General features: G+C 36.4%; 5 protein-coding genes across 8 annotated transcripts; 2 read left to right on the forward strand and 3 right to left on the reverse strand.

Annotated features, from left to right (window-relative positions):
- Positions 1-717: 717 nt before the first annotated feature.
- On the reverse strand, positions 718-2,662 carry LOC17897543. The gene is made up of 6 exons (XM_006305360.2): positions 2,603-2,662; positions 2,414-2,483; positions 1,599-2,206; positions 1,323-1,506; positions 1,171-1,238; positions 718-1,068 (listed from the first exon to the last, which is right to left on the reverse strand). The coding sequence occupies exons 1-5, from the start codon at positions 2,606-2,608 to the stop codon at positions 1,219-1,221; spliced, it is 888 nt and encodes a 295-aa protein (XP_006305422.2). The 5' UTR covers positions 2,609-2,662; the 3' UTR covers positions 718-1,068; positions 1,171-1,218.
- Positions 2,663-7,021: 4,359 nt separating this feature from the next.
- Positions 7,022-8,498, reverse strand: LOC17900788 (probable nucleoside diphosphate kinase 5). 2 transcript variants are annotated; one of them, XM_023790024.1, is made up of 5 exons: positions 8,275-8,498; positions 7,837-8,056; positions 7,647-7,754; positions 7,304-7,413; positions 7,022-7,197 (listed from the first exon to the last, which is right to left on the reverse strand). In XM_023790024.1, the coding sequence occupies exons 2-5, from the start codon at positions 8,016-8,018 to the stop codon at positions 7,166-7,168; spliced, it is 432 nt and encodes a 143-aa protein (XP_023645792.1). In that variant the 5' UTR covers positions 8,019-8,056; positions 8,275-8,498; the 3' UTR covers positions 7,022-7,165. The 2 variants fall into 2 exon arrangements, with proteins under 2 accessions (XP_023645792.1, XP_006304233.1); XM_006304171.2 differs by having other exon boundaries at positions 7,837-8,064.
- A 4,105-nt stretch (positions 8,499-12,603) lies between these two features.
- Positions 12,604-16,764, forward strand: LOC17898539 (lipoxygenase 3, chloroplastic). Its single transcript, XM_006306656.2, has 8 exons — positions 12,604-13,124; positions 13,270-13,550; positions 13,783-14,020; positions 14,129-14,458; positions 14,831-15,024; positions 15,114-15,415; positions 15,519-15,785; positions 15,944-16,764. Exons 1-8 carry the CDS (start codon positions 12,728-12,730, stop codon positions 16,698-16,700), a joined length of 2,766 nt encoding a protein of 921 aa, XP_006306718.1. The 5' UTR covers positions 12,604-12,727; the 3' UTR covers positions 16,701-16,764.
- An 878-nt stretch (positions 16,765-17,642) lies between these two features.
- On the forward strand, positions 17,643-19,394 carry LOC17899861 (lipase 1). The gene is made up of 4 exons (XM_006305248.2): positions 17,643-18,468; positions 18,578-18,670; positions 18,969-19,036; positions 19,181-19,394. Exons 1-4 carry the CDS (start codon positions 17,740-17,742, stop codon positions 19,290-19,292), a joined length of 1,002 nt encoding a protein of 333 aa, XP_006305310.1. The 5' UTR covers positions 17,643-17,739; the 3' UTR covers positions 19,293-19,394.
- Positions 19,395-19,440: 46 nt separating this feature from the next.
- LOC17897021 (transcription initiation factor TFIID subunit 12b) lies at positions 19,441-23,349 on the reverse strand. 3 transcript variants are annotated; one of them, XM_023789307.1, is made up of 9 exons: positions 22,434-23,349; positions 21,875-22,078; positions 20,794-21,393; positions 20,622-20,696; positions 20,445-20,523; positions 20,272-20,333; positions 20,094-20,129; positions 19,763-20,003; positions 19,441-19,668 (listed from the first exon to the last, which is right to left on the reverse strand). In XM_023789307.1, the coding sequence occupies exons 1-8, from the start codon at positions 23,268-23,270 to the stop codon at positions 19,821-19,823; spliced, it is 2,076 nt and encodes a 691-aa protein (XP_023645075.1). In that variant the 5' UTR covers positions 23,271-23,349; the 3' UTR covers positions 19,441-19,668; positions 19,763-19,820. The 3 variants fall into 3 exon arrangements, with proteins under 3 accessions (XP_023645075.1, XP_006306911.1, XP_023645074.1); XM_006306849.2 differs by having other exon boundaries at positions 19,441-19,661; positions 21,875-22,087; XM_023789306.1 differs by having other exon boundaries at positions 21,875-22,087.
- Positions 23,350-23,597: the final 248 nt, after the last annotated feature.

Raw genomic sequence — 23,597 nt, forward strand, 5'->3', positions numbered from 1 at the left:
TTTGTATCTTGTGACATTTTACTACGAACCCGAACTACGAATTCCTCCCCATGTTGATCTATATTTGCTCTCTCTTTGTAAGACTACGAACCCGAACTTGAACCACATTTGAATTCGACCAGAAAATAGAAAATACCCGAACGATGGGATAGAGTAAACCCAAAAATCTTAAACTCTAATCGAATCCGAACGAGTATGTAGTCCCGGCCAAAATGGAATGTGACTACATTTTTCTTTTTTCTTTTTATTTTTAAAAGTATAAAATGGGTATTAACCAAATGGGCTTAATTTTTGGAAACTTCACATTGTTGCTGGGCCAACAAACAACAACCTATAAGTCTATAAAGAAGCACTATCATATTTCTTTGAAATGTTCGACATTCGTGAACCGTATATAAATAATAACCCTTTTACGTTGATTGCTTAATTACATACGTTGTGTGTTTAGGGTTGAATTTATCCACTTCATGACGGGAAAGAATAATCTTTATTTTCTAATTTCAAGTATGATTGATTAATTGATCGTGTAATACCGAATGTTTAACCTAATTTCTTCTTACAATATATATATGTATATACTACAGTTTTCCGATTTCTAACTTTGGAGAAAGGATTTATATCCCAATATCTTTATTTCTGTGCTAATATATATACACATGAAGGAGAAACGAGAGAGGGAAGTAATATTCAATTCATCTCAGAAAATGAACCCCAAAGAATCATGAAACGAAAAATGAAAAAACGAAATAATAATCTTTTTATAAGCTGAGGTTATCCACCTTAAAAATTACACAAATCACACGCACACATGTATGTATGTATATACTCTTTGACATTTCACATATATACAATTATACATATATACGCATGTATGCAATTTTCAAGAACATGTTTGGTTCTATGGACCCAAGTGCCCACAGATCTAACCATGCAAAAAAAAAAAAAAAAGTTAATAAACATTATGAACCACCAAGGCTTAATCTGCAGATGCACCAAAAAATTTCCTCAGAAATGAGAGAGGGTACTCATTTCATTATTTCTTTGAATTTTCTCGAGAAGATTTTGAATCTGCATACAAAATGAAAGAATATCTTTCATGAGTTTCATGAAAATAAAGAGAAACATAAAAGCTTAACAGATTCTACGTACTGTCGTGTCTTATTTAACTACCTGTGCTTGGAAAAGATTTTTGCAAGAGCTTAAATGACCAAAGTTGGATCAGATTTCAAGAACGATGACTGTAATCAAAAGAAGATCGAATCAGTTGTTTTGTTTTATAAGTTTTCTATATTGAAATGTAATGAGATCTGATGAAAACTCACAGTCCGAGTCTGTTTTCACCCATTTATATCCGTCGCTACTACTTCTTCTTCTTTCGCTAGTTTCTTCTTCTTCACTACTCTTCAGTGAGAGCTGTTTCTTGTCTCGCAAGCATCTCTTTGTTGTCGACGTTGGTTTTGAGGAGGCTTGCGAATTGATCTTCTTATGTAGCATCATCTTCAATAACTGTAATATTTGGTTTTCGTCAGAGGCTGAGTTAAAGAAAAAGAAAAAAAATTGGTCTAGCTATATTTTAAATTCATCACGCAGTTGTTTACTTTCTCCATTCTTGATTCTTGAAGCGTGTCTCTCAAGCTAGGGCTTGGGGATGTAGAAAACCCTTCTGCGCAGACAAAGATTTTTTTGAAAAGATATGAGGCAGAGGTCTTGCTTATGTCTCTCTTCTTATTATTCTTCTTACTCTCTGTTGTTATCTCTTTGCATCTACCTAGAATAACGTTAATCGTTCGCTCCATATCTTCCCCCTTCTCCTCTGATGAATCTACTACAGCGCTAAGCGCATTGCTGATTCGCCTATCGACTTCTAAACTCGATGGACAGTTCAAGAATCTATCCAAAGGAAGATTTTTCATGAGCTCTCTGTTCACATCAGACTTCCTTTTCTTAGTTCTTGACAAGAGCTTCATCAACTCCTTCTGCAGTTTTCCAACCTCCTCAGGAGTGAAATCTTCAAGATCATCAGAAGAAGAAGGCTCTTCTTCTTGCTCGGCTTGTGTGGTACACTTTTTCTCCGTTTCAATCTCTTCATGAACGTTCTTGCCCTCGTTGTCACTCACACTGTTTCTTGTTGTACCGAATGTTCCAATAGCAAGCAGCGCGTGAGGCCAGTCGCTAAACTCCTCCCTAGGCCCTTGCTTCACATGATCTAATAGAAAAGAGTCAAGAGAGCAAAATAATTTCAGAGGACAAGTCAGGCTGAAGAGGCAAAGACAAAAATCTTGTCAAAATAAGGTCCCAAAACGAGATCTAGGACAAGCAAGTTCTACGAGACAAGAATCTTGGGGCATTGCTTGCACATATCCCTAGCAGACAACAAATCTTGAAGTTAACACTTTATGAAAGTAAAACTTACGAGAAGAAGCAGAGGAAGTGCTTGGTCTGTTTTGATCCACATTAAGCTTGGTCTGCATCCATCCGAAGAGCTGAAAACAAAAGTCAGAAGAAAACACCTTAGCTAGAGATCATCTGAGAAAGAAAAAAAATCAATGAAACCCATTTCAAATATATGATCGAACTAAACGAAAATGACACTAAATCTAACCTTCATGCTTTTTCTTTTTCTTTTGACAATTGTCTGTAACAAAGAGATCAATGTATATGTGTATGAACTCGAGTTATTGATGAATCAAGATTGATTTTAATAGAGATTAAAAAGATAAGATTTTTAGACAAGTTGGGAGTAAAATTGATGAATTTGATGGTGTTCAAGTTCCAAACTTTGACTACTTAAAAGAGGGAATTTTAAGTAAAAAGAAAAAAGAAAGAAAAAAAAAACTTATAAACTGTTTTTGTAATCTTATGTTCAGATGTTAGTTCATAGTTGCTTCTTTATACAACTCACAGACTTATAGTAAAGCACATATCCCGACGTAACCAACGAGTCCACCAACATTCTTCTATGGCCCATTGATTATTAAGTACATTAAAATGTGTAATAGTGTATTATTAACCCAAATATATAAACGTATAGTTAATAATACTAATAGTTAATAAACCCGTGTATGGGAGAGAACGTCACGCCATTAATCTCGGTCCATACGCCGTGGAGCTACACCCACACCTTAACGATATGTAGACTAAACGTCGATATGTTGTACCAGCCGAAGTTCTAAGAACGAGAAATTGAATCCCTAGAAATGCATTACATTGAATGGTTACTATGGTGACACGGACAGCTGTTCGATCGATCACTTGTATACACACATTCCTGACTATCTTTTTGTATATATGATCCGATATAAATGTGTCTTTCTATGCACATTCCTATTTCCAGTGTTAATATATAATACCATGAAAACAAAATATATCATAATTACCTAAAGTTGTATGATATTTCAGAATAAGCAATTTTTTTTTTCTTGTGGACCGATAGAAGGAAATTTACATCTTCTAGAAAATACATGTATTTCTGTAACGTCCATTGGTTCCGGAAGATTTCTTAAGTACCATAAAAGTTTGCTCATTTCTTCTCAAATTTCTAAAATTTAATTATTTCTCTAAAAAATATGTCAAATCAGATTTATATATAAGCCAGGCTCATATATAGTTGATTTGCATTCTACCATCAGTGCTTAAATTAATTTATTTTTAACTCTCAAAATTACATATATTATGGGATATGGGGAAAATGCATTTAACCTAGACGGATAAAAATATTGAGGGTCAATTCAATGTCGTCATAACACATAGATAGGGAAATAAAACGTCAAATATAGAGAATAGAGACAAGCAGGTTAAATCCAAGTTTTAGGAAGATCGACTATGCAAAATGTATTATTGCTCACCAATTATATATGTATCCACTATACTATATAGTCTTAGATAATATTATTATGATGATTATTATTATATAATAATTATAACGCTAGATATATATGTTGTTTTCAAAGAAACCCAAAAGGAAAAGAGTCAGAAAAAAAAGAAGAAGGAAAGAGCAAACCAAAGAACGAAAATCCAAGAAGAGCGCTCGTGTTGATGTCCCCTTTAAGCTTAACCCTTCTCTTCTTATTTTTATTATATAAGGGAATGTGCCTTCTAGTTGTTTAGGGCAACTGTCCTATATATATCTTCTTTTTAAATAAATAAAAACTTGTACTTTTACACAAGAATATGTATATCCCCAAAATAAAGCATATATAGTACTGATAAGATCATGAGTTATATACAGTATATCCATTTACAAGCTGATCGCTACTGAAATTTGCATGGAGTTAAAAGACAAAAAAAAAAAAAAACGTAAAAATAGAGATAACAACACAGTAATGGGTTCTTTTTTCCTTACATTCGAATAATATTAGATTATGAGCTCTTAATCAAATGTATATCTCAAACGAATCAAAATCATACATTTTTCTACGTGCGGAAAAAAAGAGCGGATGGTCGGAGTAGTAGTTAATACACACCTACACTCGACAGTAGACAGATGGAAAGTGAGATTATGAAAGAGCACTGACGCTTTTTTATTTTTATTTTGCATATAAATAAAAGGAAAGAAACTTTGATGAACCCCACGACACATTCCCAATCACGTAAAACTCCTCCAATTGAAGATCGCCACATAATATCAACTTATTATTACAGTCTTAAAGATGATGGTTAAAGGAAAAAAAAATATATATATATATACACGTGTCCGAGAACAGAGACTATTTTGGCAATCTTCTTCTGTCGGTCTAGCCCTTTACCCAAAGAGGTCGGGTTGACTTTCAAAGGCCATTAACATTTTTTTTTAGATTTAGATTTGAGAGTAGTAGTAGGTGGACACACACACACACATACAAAAAAAAAGAAAAGATGAGAGTAGCAATTTTATTTAGAATCAGTGTCGATCTATATTTATACTCGTATCTGGTAGACAAGCATCGCCTATCAAATATAGCAACGAATCCAAGATATCAAGATTTTCTTAGGTTTGAGGAGCTTCGGATTTTGTGGTTTCTTCTTCTACTATACTACTTATTATCTGCAAATTTAAGCATATGATTTTGTGTAAGATATAGTATATGTTATTCCCCAAGGCCAAACAAACAGTCCAGCTACTAAGATTTTAAGATATATGTTATATATAATATAAGGTATCATAAACTTCACTTTGATGCTTTGCTAGTTGAATGGAGCACATTCTCCTAAGGAAGGTGTTATAGTTGAATGCCGCATTCGAAATGTGTTTTTCTTTCTTTTCTGGGGGGTTATTATAAGTTAGAACTCGTACTAAGCATACAAAACTATATGAGTTTGAATTGGATATTGATTGAACGTCACAGACTCACATGTTTGAACAATATATTGTCTGATGAACTTATAATATATATAGACTATATATAGAGTCACTTGTAGTTTTTATTTTTGTTTCCTATTCATGAACATATAAATAGATCTTATATAATTGTTCTCATCTTATACATATATAGACAAGAATTTTGTTATATAGTTTCAGTTTGCTATTATTTGGATAATGCAATAGCCATGCATAGTAAGGAATTCATCCCACCTAGAGGGATCAGTCAAAAAGTCTCTTTCAAGTTGCTTAATTACAAGATATGTAAGTAAATAAAGTATAAAGAAATGATCAGCAAAGTCCAATAGAGAATTGATGCATGTTACCGAATGAAGTAACATCATTGGATATCAAAACATTTTCTTGGTCTCCATGAAAATTTTGTCCTTTACTTCAACTTGCTTGGCTACCTTCTCCTTTCTTCTGTGAATACTACTACTATCTTTAAACTATTTTGATAATAACTTATAATAAGAAGTCGTATGATCTTTAACAAAATCGAGACTAACTAAAGGTGAAAACTAATTAAACATGAATCCGAATGTTTGTAGCGACATAACACTGACACGCACACAAATGATTTTAAAATGTACTACTTAAGAAATTAGTAAGAATTGAAACAAATTGGGGACATTGGGACAAGAATTAGGATTAGGGACCACTTTAATTAAACAGCGATTAATATGTGGATGATACAGTTAAGACGTACGTTTGCCTAAACTCTTGGTGTGATTAAACACAAAATCTAGGGAGTTCTTAAGTTGTCTTTGTGATTTTCAAACAGTACACGTGTTAAGCATCTAATTTCGTTTTATTTTAATTACTCCATTTTATAGAAGAAACATATATATGCAGGTATGTATATATTTCTTTTAGGTTTCTGGAATGAAATAGTATAATATTATATGTTGTAACTGCTCAATCGTCACGCAGTTCGTCAGGATTACTTATATCCTAATCAGTTAAGTACCAACAAGTAATAAAAGAATAAACTAATTACGATTCTTCGAATTAAATTAAAAAATCATGTTGTAAAATTAAAATCGAATATGTATAAAAACTATAACTAAAACCTGTGTGTGACCAAAAAAGAAAATTCTTACACTGTTTTGGTTCAACACATATCAGTTAAACAAACTGGATTAGACACTAAATTTACCCCCAAGTATTAATGACATTGGTAATGAATTAGCCAAATCCTCTATTAGAGAATGAGGTAAAGAGAGAAAAACCTCGAGATCACAAATTCACTATAAACGAAGATTTAGATGGTTCAAGGCCAAAAAAGAATCACGTGAGGATTGTTGAGGACGAGGCCTTTTTATGTGTTTTTTCTAAACGTTTCCGTCACTTTGCTTAGATTTCTATATTCGGACATATTTTCTATTTTGGGAAACTTTTCCCTCTCCCTCTCTTTCTCTTTTGCTTCCCTTCTACGTTTTTTTTTTCTTTTCTTTACAATATTTGTTTGTTATAGACTAATGAGTATTCTTATGAGTTTTTTTCACCACTACTACATATAAGGCCGTCTTTGCAAAACTTCACTAACTTAACTTGGGTCAGGCCTGAGTTATGTATAAAGCTTTGGCTCTTATGTACATACAATATCTAGATACGTCAATGATTGAATTTTGGGTGATATGACGGCCCTTTCTCCATAAATGTTTTGATACAATTATGGGATGGTGATTGATTCCTTTCACTTGTAGTATAAATCATTTGCTAGTTGCAAATTGCAAAAAAGTTCGAATCCAAATCATACACTGATGCTAAACCAACAGTTACAAGATTACAACAACAACAACAGAACCCTGTATTGGTGTTTTCTTATAGTTCGTCATGTTGTGAAGCCACGTCACCTGGCATTTCAATGGGTTTGGTTGATCAGTGATCATAACAAATAATACTGAAGCGAAGGAACGAAACAGAGAGTTTAAGAAGCAAGAGGGGTGAGATTAACTAAACCTGAAACTACGTCCTTGAAGAAAAACTTGATCTCTCGTTCAGCTGATGATGTTGAATCCGAGCCATGCACACAATTTCTTTGCAAGTCCTTACCACATAATGCTCTGATGCTGCAAGAACAAGACAAGACCATATAGTCAACAGGATCAAAGAGCAACCTACCGATTCATAACAGTTAACAAGTCAGAGAACGATTTCACACGACACAGCTTTAGGAGTACTGTATATCCATTTAGCCTCAGGCTTGAATTTGCAAAGTCAAGAAATACAATAAGAATCAAGCAAGCCTCAAAGCATCATAGGTGGGGGGGAGCCAAGTGTTAAGGGAACAAATCATTCAAACCTGTGAGGGTGAGATATCTTAGCCTTTTGCGCATCTGTTGGGCCGATTAAACCACGCCAATCAGAAACCGCGTTACGCTTCTCCAATACCATCACCAAGACCGGACCACTTGTTTGAATGATACAGTTCACACACATTAGCAAACGCAGATATGGAGAAAAGGTGCAGGCACAAAAGAGAAGTGACCAACCTTGTCATGTATGTAACAAGATGAGGAAAAAAGGTCCTTGAAGAGTGCTCGAGATAAAACGCAGAAGCCGTCTGCTCGTCCAGCAGAGTAAGCATCTCCTTGACGATATTGAAACTAGCCTCCACTATAATCCTTTTGATAAGGTCGCTGTAGTTACCAGAGACTCCATCAGGCTTTATCATAGCCAATGTTCTCTCTAGGCTACTTGCTCCTCCGCTACCTAAACACCTAAACAGTTTTAGCACATTAACATCGATTGCCAAAACACTAATCGGTGAAATCAGGAACATCTACGAGAGATTCATATCCAATTTAGATTCAGAGAGAGAGAGAGAGATGTTTTTATTCAATTGGATCGAAACCCAACTCGGAGATCCAATCCAATTGAGTTTTAGATTGATCATACGAAGGAAATCAATTAAGAATTTTATCGCTCACCTGACCGGCGACAAGGAGAGAGAGACGAGAAGCAGGAGGAACCCTAGTGGATATCGGAATCCTGACATAAAATTGATCGGCGAACAAAACTTTGGGAGGCGAAAGAGAGCGTTGTGACTTTGAGATAAATGAAAGCCGAACGTGGAAGTTTGCTCCTCCGGCCGGGGAAACTTTGAAACGCGCGTTTAACATCATCGAGTTTGCACGCTCCTCAGTCCTCACGATTATACATACAACCATCTAACACTAATACTTTTTTTGGGCCAATGAATCTGCATTTTTTTAATATAAACTTCATTCGTCATTCATTTTTATGTATTTTCTCAACCTAATTAAATACATGTTTTCTTAAGTACATTATCACAGTGGGAAAAAAAGATTTTTAATTTGCTTTCTATTATTATTATTTTTACCGTTTAATACATGTAGTTTTGAAATTGGACGAAAAATACATGTGTTATTTAATTTTGTTCGTTTATTAAATCTTTGGTAAGATACAAACACTTCACTGTAAACAAATGTGGATATTTCTTGTAAAAAATGTAAAATGGAATGTCTTTACTTGGATGGTTGTGGTAGCATGTGAATTTATCTATGGAGAGATAGAAGGGACTATGGATAAAAATGTGATGACATGGATTAAGAAGTTTTTGATAGGCGGCGCATTTGTTATATTATTGTGGGTTGTCAATTCTTTCTTCGTAATCAGCGGCATATCTAAAACAAATATTTATTAGATGAAAAAATTGATAAATGCTAATATATTACATTATGTATATTTTAATATAAAAAAAGTTTTAAAGTAAATATCTATTTTGCTAGCATTATTTATTTAAATTTTGGAATAAATATTGATCATAAAAACAAGAGAACTGCATCAAAACTTAATATAATAAGTAGTATGCAAATATTATGCAAAGCTTGTGCAAATATTATGCAAAAATAATAGTTATTTTGCATTGTCTCAATAAGTGTCTCACATTTGTCTCTAGCATGTTGATGCATGTGCTCGAAAACTCACGGTTCACAAAAAATGATAGGTTCATTGAGCTGAATATTTTCAATAGTTTTCTTCCTAGAGAGGAAGCTTTGAAGACTTTGAACATTTTCAGAACAACATTTGAGGAGGACGAGAACATCCACACCAACTTGGTATTTCTATAAGAATGGATGATATGGTACAAATTGATGATGATGATATAGTTCAACTTAATTAGGGTGCACAACCTTCAATATATCTTATCCATGAGATAGATAATAAGTGACACAAGATAGAAAAGATTAATGGAATTCTTAGAGTTATCTCTTAGCAAATCTTAAATTAAGAAATCACCAATAATGGGTGGTTTTAAGCATTCTCCGACTGAATTAGTTTCGTACGGAGGTTATCATTAAAGTTTACAATGTGGTATGTTTCTAAAATCAAGCTCCATTGAGAGTAGCTGAGAAGCAAACTTGTCCCCTAAAAGAAGTCATCTGGAAAGGTACTTGTATAATTAACAACTTAACGAATGTCATTAACAAAATTTTCAACTAGATTAAAAAAAATACGTATTAAAAAGTACTTGTATTGATGTCGAATGTTGTTTATGTATAATCAGATGAATCAATACATTCAAAAACTAAACGTAATAAAAAAACTAATGATGAAAAGAAGAAAAAAAATGGACGGTGGAAGAAAGAGAGGATATGACCATTAGAGTGGAAGGATTCATGAGCCGGAATTCACAAAGACGTCTTAATCGAACTAATTAAGATCTCTACCAACAAAATCTCATAGTTTTGTATCCATTTTCTTTTATATATTATAAACCAAATCAGTTGATATTGACATGTAATATAATCTACTTGGCTTCGTTGACAAACAACAACAACAAAAAATCTTAGACTGCCTGAAACTATTGCTCTGATGGTACCAAAATCAACATACAGATGTTTTAGCTGGACGGTGCAAATATATACTGTCAGTAGTTTTTTATTTTTACAAAAGCCAATTTAAAAAAAAAATTTGGTGTACATTTGCTATTTAAGAAAAAGAGCAATCTACATGCTTCAATATTTGTTTAAGGGCGCCAGAGTACTATTTGAAGCCGCAATTTTTTTCATGGACGGTGCAAGTTATAAAGGGAGCTGTGGGCGTCACAATTGTTCTTTTCGTTTTAACATAATAAAAAGAAGTTCGCTATCAAAATAGACCTGAACCGTCCATATGCTTTCTCATCGTTCCCTTAATATCATTTTGATTTATGCCATGTTATTACACTTGTTGTCCTAAATTAATTATAACACTTTCCTTTTTCGGTATTTAAAAAGTAAACACAATTTTACAATGAAATGATACTCCACAAAATAAATAAATAAAAAGATGAGGTTCTATCTATAAATCAATGCTCCTCGCGGTTGTTTTTTTGTAAAAAATCTTGCCACGCGATATGTTAACTCTACTCCCATATGTTGAACGTTGGACCAACTCAACAATCCGTCAAAACGTAACCAGCCAGTCTAACCAATATTCCAAAAAAGTCTAAGTGAATTATTTCAACATTTTTTAAATGTTTGGTTGAATATCTCTGTTTTGACTTTTGTTTATTTTACTTCGTTTTAATTTCCTGGAGTGATAGGAGTATAGTTTATAACGTGGTGTTCAAAGAAGCTTGAAACCGATCAAAGCGCTAAATTTCAACATAATCGTAATACTAATATTCAACGGCATAAAGTGAATCCGCAAATTAAAAAGTTCATAATGATTCGAGACGACCAACTGCATAATGCACATTGAAACGATGAATAAATATAACTAAAACCAGTGATATGAAATGAGTCTATCCATAACTTTGTTGGTTGTGTCCATGCATGGACCATATACTATATCAGGATAGGATATTTTGAAAACTAGAGTTTTTGTAAACTCTATCAATTTCAAAAGAGGCCGCTTGAGTATTAAAAAGAATATACTGATGTTATAATAGAGAAGGGACTATATACTATAGTGAAGATAGGAGGTTATATGGTTCAAAAACAAAAAGGTCAGAAATGATCTTTAGTAAAATTAATTAAAGAGTAAGTTTTTAGTGTACTAGCTAGTAGTGTATATCGTAAATAATGAAGGCTTTTGTATTTTGTATACCATAGTACTTCTTATTTTAAGCATAAAGTACATTAATGTCCCATCTATTTCCGACTAAGTTTTCTTTTTATTATTATTATGTGTAAAAAACTAAAACTATTCATAACAACCAAACCCCATATATTTTATAGAGTATCATTCGCATCTTTATGCTTTTTTCAAAACAATTACCAAACCGATCTTCAAAGGTCTTGTTATCGAATCATTTATTTACTTCTCTTGGCTTTTCTTAACTTTATAATTCTTTTTTTTTTCTTTAAAAAAGAGAGTTTCATGGTCAAACATTCTCCGGTGAATCCAAAATGTGAAATTGGAGGGGTAAAATAGTCAAGAATGTGAGTTTCTCCATTGCTTCCTCTCTCGGCCTTTTTAAATACGCGGTCTTGTTTTGTTTAGACTCGGAACTCTCTTTGACTAAACTACCCCACCCTTTTCCATCATTTTCTAATACAGAGTTACACACACACACACATTGCTTCTTCTTTTTAAAATTATTCTTTCTGTCTTTTTTTTTTTTTTTTTTGGGTTTAGTAAAACATCGCCAACTATGTTCATAATGCAACTCGCAAAACTCTCTATACCAAGATAAAATATAACTATGGTTGATGATTTAAATTCCTTGTTGACCCAAAACAAAGAGAGAATAACAATCACATAAATCGGTAATTAATTTTGATCTTTAGTAAATAAATACTCACTCCTTTTGGAAAATATCCGTAAGAATTTCTAATTCACCTGGTTTGGAATCTTGGATTGGACAAGAACTACTACTACTACTACTACTAATACGCCACGCAAAATTACAACGTATTGTTTGTTTTCACGTTAAACGGTATTTGTATTCTTTTTATTTATTTTTTTATTTACCATTCTATACTTATTTCTATAACATTACGTCTTTTCTAAAACATATAATTAAGAGAAAGACATTTATCATGGAAAAGGTATCAAAATCAGAATAAGAGTAATCAGTTTGAAAACTAGTAGCTATAGGGCTAGTTGACAAAAAATAGAAAGAATAATTAGCTTACTTGAAACCATGTGTTTGAGTATTCACATTTTATTTAAGGAAAAATATAAGTCATGACTTTTTGCCGTATACGAGATCCATAGTCCAATCAACAAAAACGTGTGGACGGCAAGACTTCTCCCTCTATAAATATACCTCTCTCTCGCTTTGCCTGATTATTAGCAAACCACAACGACCTACATCAACCTTGTTCCTTCTTCTCCTTCACTATAATAGTAACCTCAAGATTCACTCAGTTGAATTACAACTAGCTTATCACATTATTTAATCGATTTGGTTACTTAGCTTCTATCGTGATGGCCTTAGCAGCTAAAGAGTTGATGGGTTCCACTCTGATCACATCAAGGTCATCATCACTTGTATCACCCGCGTCGCATTTCAACAAGAGGGCATTCACGACACATCTCTCCATCCACCCTTTTGATCGGAGACCAAGAAAGACAAAATCCGGCGTCGTTGCGGCCATCAGCGATGATTTGGTCAAAACGCTGCGTTTCTCCACTACCACCGGAGATAGAAAGAGTGAGGAAGAGGAGAAAGCGGCGGTGAAGTTTAAGGTGAGAGCTGTGGTTACTGTGAGGAACAAGAAGAAGGAGGATTTCAAAGAGACTCTCGCTAAGCATTTCGATGCTTTTGCTGATAAAATCGGTAGAAACATCGTCTTGGAGCTTATCAGCACCCAACTTGATCCAAGTATGTTCGTTTTTTTTTTTGAATTTAAACAGAGCAATCATATACTATTTTTTTTTTTACTTTACAAGGAATCTTTTTCTATATGGGCATTTCTAGGATCGTGTTCCTACTTCCTAATACTGAGAAAACCTTTTGATTCAAACAGAAACGAAGTTGCCAAAGAAGAGCAATGCGGCGGTTTTAAAGGATTGGTCAAAGAAATCGAAAACGAAGGCAGAGAGAGTTCACTACACGGCGGAGTTCACGGTGGATGCTGCGTTTGGCACGCCGGGAGCCATCACCGTTATGAATAAACACCAGAAAGAGTTTTTCTTGGAGAGCATAACCATCGAAGGCTTCGCACTTGGTCCTGTTCACTTTCCATGCAACTCTTGGGTTCAGTCCCAAAATGATCACCCTGAAAAACGAATCTTTTTCACTAATCAGGTAACTCATTTATTAAGTCATTAATCATGGTTCCCGAAATCTTTTAAACACGTCGTTTTCGATCCCCCACGAATTGATTACACATCTTAATCAGTTTTCCAAATCTTACTTAATTGTATATCTATGTCCTGATGGGTCCATATAATAATAATACACATCTCCCAACTATAGAAGTATGTTCTTTTGTGATTAGAAATGACTTAACGTTATGCATTTAATATATCATTCTCAGCCGTATTTGCCGAATGAGACACCAGGCGGATTAAGAGTACTGAGGGAGAAAGAGTTGAAGAGTCTAAGGGGAGATGGGACTGGCGTGAGAAAATTATCAGACAGAATTTACGACTTTGATGTTTACAACGACCTTGGAAATCCCGACAAGTCGTCGGAACTCTCTCGCCCCAAACTCGGCGGCCAAGAGACTCCTTACCCTAGACGATGTCGTACCGGTCGCCAATCAACAGTTACTGGTATACCTATCACTGTGAACTTTAACAAAAACATAGCTTACTTGTACGTATACAAAAGGAACATGGCCATAATGAATTATCTTTAATATTGATCTGCATTGTTGACAGATAAAGAAGCGGAGAGCCGAGTAGAGAAGCCATTACCAATGTACGTGCCACGAGACGAGCAGTTCGAAGAGTCGAAGCAGGACACTTTCGCTGCTGGGAGGCTAAAAGCGGTCTTACACCACCTAATCCCGTCGCTCAAAGCTAGTATTCTAGCTGAGGACTTTGCTGACTTCGGCGAGATTGATAATCTCTACAAAGAAGGCTTGTTACTCAAGTTAGGGTTTCAAGATGACATCTTTAAGAAGTTTCCTTTGCCTAAGGTCGTCGTTGACACCCTCCAAGAATCTACGAAAGGACTCCTCAAATACGACACTCCCAAAATATTATCGAGTAAGCACACTACGTTTATAACAATCTCTTGACATCGTCAATTTTATAACTAAAAAATTGAACTCATATATATCCCGATAGTAATAAGTAATGCAAGTATGACATCCCCTGATAATATTTCCAAGAGTTTTACCTTATTTTAGTTGGCCATTTGTGTATCAATATCCCACCAAGAAAAAGAAAAAGCCCTTTAGTTAGTTCCAAAAAGCAGACAAACGCATTACTAGAGTACAAAATAGTCAGCAACATATGTTCCACGTGCTTTTCTTAATTAATTTCGTTTTGTGGATATAACAGAAGCGCGTTTGCTTTATATTACTCACAATCTTGAATAATAAGCTGATTTCTGAAAATGAAAATAAATTAATGCAGAGGATAAAAACGCATGGCTACGAGATGACGAGTTCGCACGTCAAGCCATAGCTGGAATCAATCCAGTGAACATTGAGAGAGTCAAGACTTTTCCACCGGTCAGCGATCTTGACCCCAACGTCTACGGTCCACAACACTCCGCTCTTACTGACGACCACATCATCGGTCACCTCGACGGATTCTCCGTACAACAAGTACGTTTGTCTAAACAGTGGATTAACTAAACTAATCAGGAAAAAATGATAATAAAACTAATTTGTGTCTTTTGTAAATTAATTTTCAGGCGTTAGAAGAGAATAGATTGTATATGCTGGATTACCATGACATATTTTTACCGTTCCTAGACCGGATCAATGCGCTAGACGGACGCAAAGCTTATGCTACAAGAACCATTTTCTTCTTGACTCGTCGAGGCACACTTAAACCGGTAGCCATTGAGCTAAGCCTCCCTTCACATGGCCCCAAACATCGGTCCAAGCGTGTGGTGACACCTCCGGTCGATGCAACCTCCAACTGGATGTGGCAACTCGCTAAAGCCCACGTTAGTTCTAACGACGCTGGTGTCCATCAGCTTGTCAATCACTGGTTAGTACTCTTACTCTATATGTTATCATTACATTTTATCTATACATCAAGTAGTGAAGAAAAGAGTATTTCTGACATGTATTTGTTATATTTGTTTGTAAAGGCTACGGACCCATGCGTGCTTAGAGCCATTTATAATAGCTGCGCATAGACAACTGAGCGCTATGCATCCCATATTCAAGCTATTGGATCCACACATGAGATACACGTTGGAAATCAATGCCTTGGCTAGACAATCGTTGATCAGTGCAGATGGTGTGATCGAAGGAGGCTTCACTGCTGGCGCTTACGGCATGGAAATGAGTGCCGCCGCATACAAAAGCAGCTGGCGGTTCGACATGGAAGGCCTTCCCGCCGATCTCATTCGCAGGTACGTTGGTTTAGCTAAACAGTTTTTCATTAGTAAAACACACATACATGATCGTGTTGTTTTTCAAAATGTATGGTCATATATATGGGGATGACAATTCTTGACCAAACATAACCACATGTTTTAATTATTATTTCTTTGTTTTTTTTTGCTTTCAGAGGAGTGGCAATTCCGGACGAAACACAACCACATGGTCTAAAACTCCTAATCGAAGACTATCCTTACGCCAACGACGGACTTTTACTCTGGTCCGCAATCCAAACCTGGGTCCGAACCTATGTGGAACGCTACTACCCAAACCCGAACCTAATCAAAACAGACTCTGAGCTCCAATCCTGGTACTCCGAATCTATCAACGTCGGCCACGCCGACCTCCGCGACGCCGAGTGGTGGCCGGAGTTATCAACCGTCGACGACCTCGTCTCGATACTCACCACCCTAATCTGGCTCGCTTCAGCGCAACACGCTGCTCTCAACTTCGGACAGTACCCGTACGGAGGTTACGTGCCGAACCGACCACCGTTGATGCGGCGGTTGATCCCAGACGAGTCGGATCCGGAGTACGCGAGCTTTATCTCGGATCCGGAGAAGTATTACTTCTCGTCGATGCCGAGTTTGGAGCAGACGTCGAAGTTTATGGCAGTGGTTGATACGTTGTCGACGCATTCGCCGGATGAGGAGTATATAGGAGAGAGACAACAGCCGTCGATTTGGACGGGGGATGCGGAGATCGTTGATGCGTTCTATGGGTTTGCGGCGGAGATAGGAAGGATAGAGAAAGAGATAGAGAGAAGGAACTCCGATCCTGACCGTAGAAATAGGTGTGGGGCTGGTGTTTTGCCTTATGAGTTGTTGGTTCCCAGTTCTGAGCCTGGTGTTACTTGTAGAGGTGTACCTAATAGTGTTTCCATATGATTCTGTAAACCAAATTATCATTACTATGGCAAGTAAATAAATGAGTAGATATCGATTATAAGTAGTTTTTTCTTATTAAACAAAACAAGATCAAATAATCCATATATATAATACTGTATGGGATTTCTTACGTAGTTTGAACTTTGAAGTAGCTGAAACCTATATACCAGGATAAAATGACTCGTAAAGGTTTTATTGGAATTTAGAAATATAATATATCAGGTTTCTTGTTCAAATATATATATCAGGTTTCTGACCTAACTTGGATCTCAAACTATCTTCTCAGACAGGCTGTTCTCACACACACCGGCTGAGATATAAACTTGCAACTTCGTTAGAGAGACACTCGCTTAATGCTGAATACAAATGTTTTCTTCTTGACTAATTGGGTTGAAACCTAACTTGGACCCGAAGACATAATTTAATTGGTAGAAAACATATATAGGAACTTTTGAGTTGGCAAGAGAGACCCAACGGATATAAAAATGCTGTCTTTGTTAAAAAATGGTGTCTTTGTTTTGCTGATTCTCATCAAATGACGTAGATTTACAATTAATCGAGTTGGGCTTAATTAGTAATTAGCTGAGACGTAAAGAAGAAAAAAATAAAGAGACAGAATGTATATGTATATCTATATCGACCAGTACTGGCTCTAATGCGAGAGGACATACACTTCCTAAAACAGCTGTAATTAATAATTAGCTCAACTTTAGACTTTCTTCTACTATAGTTTCGTTTCTAGTTTTCTTTAGATTTTTAAGATTTTGCATTAAAAATTCGTTTCGTTTTCGTTAGTGTAGAAAACAAAATAACAGAATATAATGAAAAACGTGAACATAGGGTAGTAAAATCTTAGATGTCGAAACACTTTGCATGCACTTTGCCACGTTTAAGTCACATATAAACCGTTGCTAACCTTAATAAACCGAATTGGTTTAAAAGCACACTCTCTCTCTGTCTCTCTCTCTCTCTGCCAACACCACCTTTCTTCTCTGCCAAAAAAGGATCTCATCAGACCTTTTTTTAAAAAAATTTAAAAATGGCGTCGATGAAACACGTTCATCTCTTCCGTCGTTACCTCTCAATCGTTCTCAGTCTCTTCCAAAGCCTGATTTCGTGTTTCTTCGATTTTCCCATACTCATCAAACTCGCCGACTCCTTCTTATCTCTCTATTTCTTGGTCTTCTGCGATCTCCGACCTGTAACCGTCGATCTTGACGACGGAGAAACCACCGTACATTTCTGGATCTCCGGTCACCGTAGAATCTCCCGTCCGAATCTCCTCATGCTCCACGGATACGGGGGAAACTCCAAATGGCAATTCGTTCATCAAGTCTCCGATCTCTCCAAATCGTTTAACCTCTTCATCCCAGATTTGGTCTTCTTCGGTAAATCTTACTCGAAGAATCCGCATCGGAGCGTCGAGATTCAGGCGAGTAGCATCGCCGGAGGATTGAAGAAGCTAGGCTTAGGCTGCGTCGGAGGAGGAGGGATGTCGGTGTATTCGATAAGCTACGGTGGGTTCGTGGCGTATAAGATGGCGGAGATATGGCCGGAGATGGTCGAGAAACTGGTGATCGTGAGCAGTGGAGTGGGGCTTACACAGAAGCAGAAGACGGCGGAGATGAAAAAACACGGCGGAGATTGTTCGAGGATTCTTGTTCCGAAAACTCCGACGGATCTACGGTTGCTCGTTAAGATCTCTATGAACACCGGTTTAACGTACGTCCACTGGGTTCCTGATTTTATTCTTTCCCAATTCATCGCTGTAAGTTTTTTTTCTTCTTCTGTTTATTTGCTAATCTGGTCCTGTAAGTTTGTGTGTTCTTTAATTTTGAACTTAGAGGTATGAAATTGTCCTCTTCTTCTTATAATAGGTGATGTATGAGAAGAATCGACAGGAGCTTCTTGAACTAGCTAAGAATTTGTTGGAGAGAGAAGAGGAACCAGAATTGACTGTCATATCACAGGTAAATTATTTACAAGTTGCCGTGATTTGTTGATGAGTTTCTGATACTTTATTTTGTGTTTTGGACATGAGAAGAAGATTAATTTTGTGTTTTGGATTTATTTGTTTTATGAGTATTATATGTTTTTGGAGACTGGAGGAGATACTACTATTTTTGTTTCTTTGCTTTTCACTTTTCTATTATTTCTAGGTGTAGTGGACACTATGGATTAAGATGCTTAATTTTGAAAAATAGACGAATCTACGAATTAAAAATATGAATGTGCATATGATTAATTTTTGGTATTTTTATAATGCAGAAAACGTTAATCGTTTGGGGTGACAAAGATAAAGTATTCCCCTTGGAGCATGCTTATCGGCTGCAAAGGTAAACTAAACTTAACATACATAAAGTGTTACCATAACAAATTACGTACATAGTTCATTTCCATTTGCTATAATACTTGGTCAAAAACATCGATCGGGGTCTCAACATGTCGAAAATAATCGGCATCTAACTTCTGTTTTGCAGGCATTTACAGAGTTCGAGACTAGAGGTAATAAAGGAAACTGGCCACGCTGTTAACGTTGAAGCACCAACTACTCTTAATAATTTAATTACTTCGTTTGTTTTAAGTGTTTGATTTCTTTCTTTTTTTCTTTTTGGACAAACAAGTGTTTGATTTCTATTATTGTATATACTTCTCTCCTTCTGCCAAATTATCTTTATGCATTTGATTTTAGTATATATATAGACCAGTGGACATCATTTAACACGTAATGCTAACCAAAGACTAAAACTTTCAAGCTTAAAATGAAGTGGTCAACTAAAAAACACAAAGAACAAAAACAAAATCCTCACTAAAAAAAGAAGTAAATAGCTAGTAGAAGAAAGTCCCAACTATGAAAGAATCATTGTTTTATTTGATTACCTATAAGACTCGTGAATTATATATATAATACATACAGTTTGACCTTTTGTGCCTTCACTCTCTCCATTGATGTCTAAATTCCTGAAACCTCAAAAAGCAAAAGATTAAGGACTATTAGATTACTCAATCAGCGATAATCTCAAAAGATGGTAACTTTTTTTTTTTCGAGTGTATATATTTACCAAGAAGATGAACATAGCAGTGAGAGCTGGCTCAGACTTTTTTTTAAATTCAAGTACTTTAATAACGTGTCATATGTTGCAACATGTGAGGACCGGACGTTTGAGAAACCAATTGCTCTGAACTTGCTGATGGTCTTAAGAGATGATTTGGACCATTTGGGTTCACCATCACTTGTCTAATACTTTCCTTGGTGTTGCTTGCATTCGTCTCTGGTTTCGAGGATTCTAGTAAAGCACGCACCTGGCGACCCAACATATGAAGAAACTTGAGAGAAATGTCCAAAATTTTTGACTCTACACCAAGAGATGTGATTGCTATCATTTAACTTACCATTGCAAGTCGCTTCTTGTGGAGATCAGTTGCTACCTGCAAGTTGTCAACCTGAGATCAATATCTAGCAGACTCATTTCTTTTTTGGTGCGTGTAAATGATCATTCGGACATTCAGGTAACCATGCGCATCCACATATACTAAGTTCTTGGAGAGTATTAAAAAGAAAATCACTTACGGCTTTTGTTTGGTGTTTATCCTCACTCGAGAATCCAGGAATTGTCAAGTGCAAGTTCTTCTCTGCATATATTATAACCCAGAAAGCAGCAAAATGAATAAACAATAGCAACTACTTATTTAATCCACACTGAACAGAGCTCATCACCTAAATTAAAAGTTTTAGGTACAGACCTAGGTGGAGTAATATATCCTTGGGCTCCAATACGGATGATTTACGATGCTTAGCCAAGCTACATGCAAAAGATGTCACCTGCAATCAAGTATTGGTAAGACAGAGATGGTTTTCAACATATATGTAAAACGCGAAAAACCAAAATAAATACTAAATTTCCGAGATTAGTTCCTAACCGAATCAATGAAGTCGTCTGCTACCTCCAAAAGGAGGTCTTCAACATCAGGATCCAGTTTAGCATGTACATCTACCTGAACATCATAAATACAAAAAGTTGAGACATATTTTCAAATGATGATGAACATAAGAATATAGAAACAAGCTGAAGAGTTCAATAGGGACAATCACCTGCGAAACCAGATCCTGTATCTTTCTTTTACCAAGGAGTTGGTTTGTTGCTTCTGTTCCCTGGCTTGAGCTACCACCTGGTGTTGTTGTACCCGATTGTGTAGCATCTGGTTGTGAACCCGTTAAGCTGACAGATTTTTGCCCTGGATGACTCGACATTCGTGGAGATGGCTGTTGTTGATTAATCTGCATTTGTTGTTGTTGTTGTTGCTGCATCTGCTGTTGTGGTTGCTGCTGGAGTTGTTGCTGCATCTGTTGTAATTGTTGCTGTTGCTGGGATTGGCTCATCTGCGCCTGGCCTATTTGTGATTGTTGCTGCTGCTGATGTATTATCTGTGATATCTGCTGCTGATTTAAGGACATAGATGATTGGTGTAACTGACCAGAGGGCAGTTGCTGCTGCTGTTGCTGTAAGATTAGAGCCTGCCTTTGATTCGGTTGGAGTCGGAATGAATTGGGGCTAGTTATTCCAGACATTTGCTTCAGCCATTGCTGCTGCGTCAAGGAGTTTTGCATCATACCAGCTTGTCCATTCTGTGCCAGACCCGATAGCTGAGGATTCATGAATGCGAGAGAAGATGTTCTCTGGAGGTTCTGGACCTAGACAGGGGAGCACAAAAAGTTTCCAAGTGAAGTGGAAACATCAGAATTTAAATCAACTCTTATTCTACTTGAAAAGAAAGAAACACATGCTTACGAAAGGATCAGAATATATTTTTTGTTTTCATTTCACACAACATAAATGTATCCGTACCTCTAAAGATACATATGTCAGTTTTACAAGACATGGTAAATCTGTCAAATTTAAGAATCATTCCAGCCTCATTCAGGTATTTTAGTTGCCAATTACAGAGGTTGGAAAAGAATCTCTGCAAGCCAATACTAAGTGATTAAAATACCAACATCTCATGGGGCAGTTCAACTTAGACTGGGGAAGAATAAGCCAAAAGTAAGTGGAAAGCGTTGAACACGAGAAATCATTTGTATCTATTTTATGAGGCATAAGATAACAGGTAGCTAATGAAACAAGTACAAAATTTACGAGAAAGAAGTGTAAGTGAGTAGGCCAGAAAGCAAATACCTGAGGTGAAGTAAGAGCGTTTTGCTGTGACAATTGCTGTCTCATCTGTCCCGGGTTGATTCGCTGCTGAGCATAGAGAGCAGGGTTACCTCTCATTTGCGAGGTCAAATTAAGTGATCCCATCATTCCCATAGCTTGCATCCCTTGTAACTGTTGCCCAGAACTCCCCGGATGAAATTGCGATCCTTGAACCAGGCCAGACTTCTGCCTCGGCTACAACGGAAAGCTCACTTGTCTCAGAAATAACAGAAAGTGAATTTGTTCACACAATAGGAGAAACCACAGAATATAATAATCCTATTCATATAAAAAAAGAAACAATTGCAACCATCTCCATCACACTAGTTGTTAACAGCTTTATCCCAATGTAAGAAGATATCAACAACATTCTCATTTGCAGCGAGAAGATCCAATTCAAAATACATAAAAAGCTACAACTTTACACTACATCCAAGTAAACGAGAGGCACAGAAAAAAAATATATATTTATATGATGTATGTAAGAACTGAATCAAAAAAAAAAAAAAAGAGAAACAGAGTAAAGTAAGGAATGAAGTACCGAAGCAGCCAATAATTGGGGTTGAATATTCATCTGAGCAGCTGCTCCAGCTGCACCGTTAAGCAATGGCAAGTGACCGGTTTGGCCAACCAGAGCTGCTCTGGACAAATTAGGGTTACCCAGCTGCTGATTCTGCTGGCTCTGTTGAACAGAACCTGAGCCGCCAAAGTTCATGGTCCCGTACAAGCCAGCTTGCTGCCTCAGAACGTTGCCGTATTGACCTGGATGTTGCTGCTGTTGTTGTTGCTGAATTTGGCTGAGGCGAGAAATAGAAGGGGATCGCTGAAGAGATTGAGCGATTTGGTAATTCGACATTGGAATTTGCTGTGGGCTCATATGTTGCTGCTGAAGAATCTGCTGCTGTTGTTGCGATAGCTGTGGAATCGGAGATGAAGAGATTTGCTGCATAATCTGTTGTTGTTGTTGAGGCAATTGCTGATTCTGATTTTGGTTTTGCTGAAGATGATTGAGTTGCTGCTGAGCCTGAGTTTGCTGCTGATCCAGAGAAGATGAAGAAGAAGGATGAGAGAGAGGAGAAGGAGACGGGATCTGAGGTCCAGCGGGTGGGTTCGAATTCGAAGTAGGGTTGGGAGAGGAGATATTGTTGGGTTGCGAATTGTTTTGGATGACAACACCTTCCGCCGTAGTAACAGTCATCGCCGGAGACGCAGCCGAATTAACAGAATTCGAAATCGGAGGAGCTGGCATGTGTTGTTGCTGTTGCTGAGATGATGAAGAAGGTGGAGGTGCAGAGGATGCAGGAGAAGCTTCCATAGGATTACTAGATTGCAGTGATTTCGGTGAAAGAGCCGATGATGATGGAATTGGTTCCGCCATTAGAAGAAACTAATAATATGTTTTGCTTTGTATTTCTTTTGAGAGAGAGAGAGGTTTTTCTTGTCGATTTTATTCTTTTCTCTCATGAAATCGTAAACAAAAAAAAAAAATTCCCCAGAAAAATAAAAATAAAAATAAAAAAACTTAGACCGAGAAAATAAATATCGTCTTTTGTTTGGTTTTTTTATATAATATTCTTCCGGTGGGATTAAGAGAATGGAATAATCTGAGCCGTACACGTATGTAGATTTAAAGGAAGATGATCGAATGAGTACTGTAAAGTGTTAAACTCTTTGTGTGTGTTTCATTATTCACAGACTCTCACAC

This window comes from Capsella rubella, unplaced genomic scaffold, assembly GCF_000375325.1.
Source record: "Capsella rubella cultivar Monte Gargano unplaced genomic scaffold, Caprub1_0 scaffold_1, whole genome shotgun sequence".
Taxonomy (NCBI): domain Eukaryota; kingdom Viridiplantae; phylum Streptophyta; class Magnoliopsida; order Brassicales; family Brassicaceae; genus Capsella; species Capsella rubella.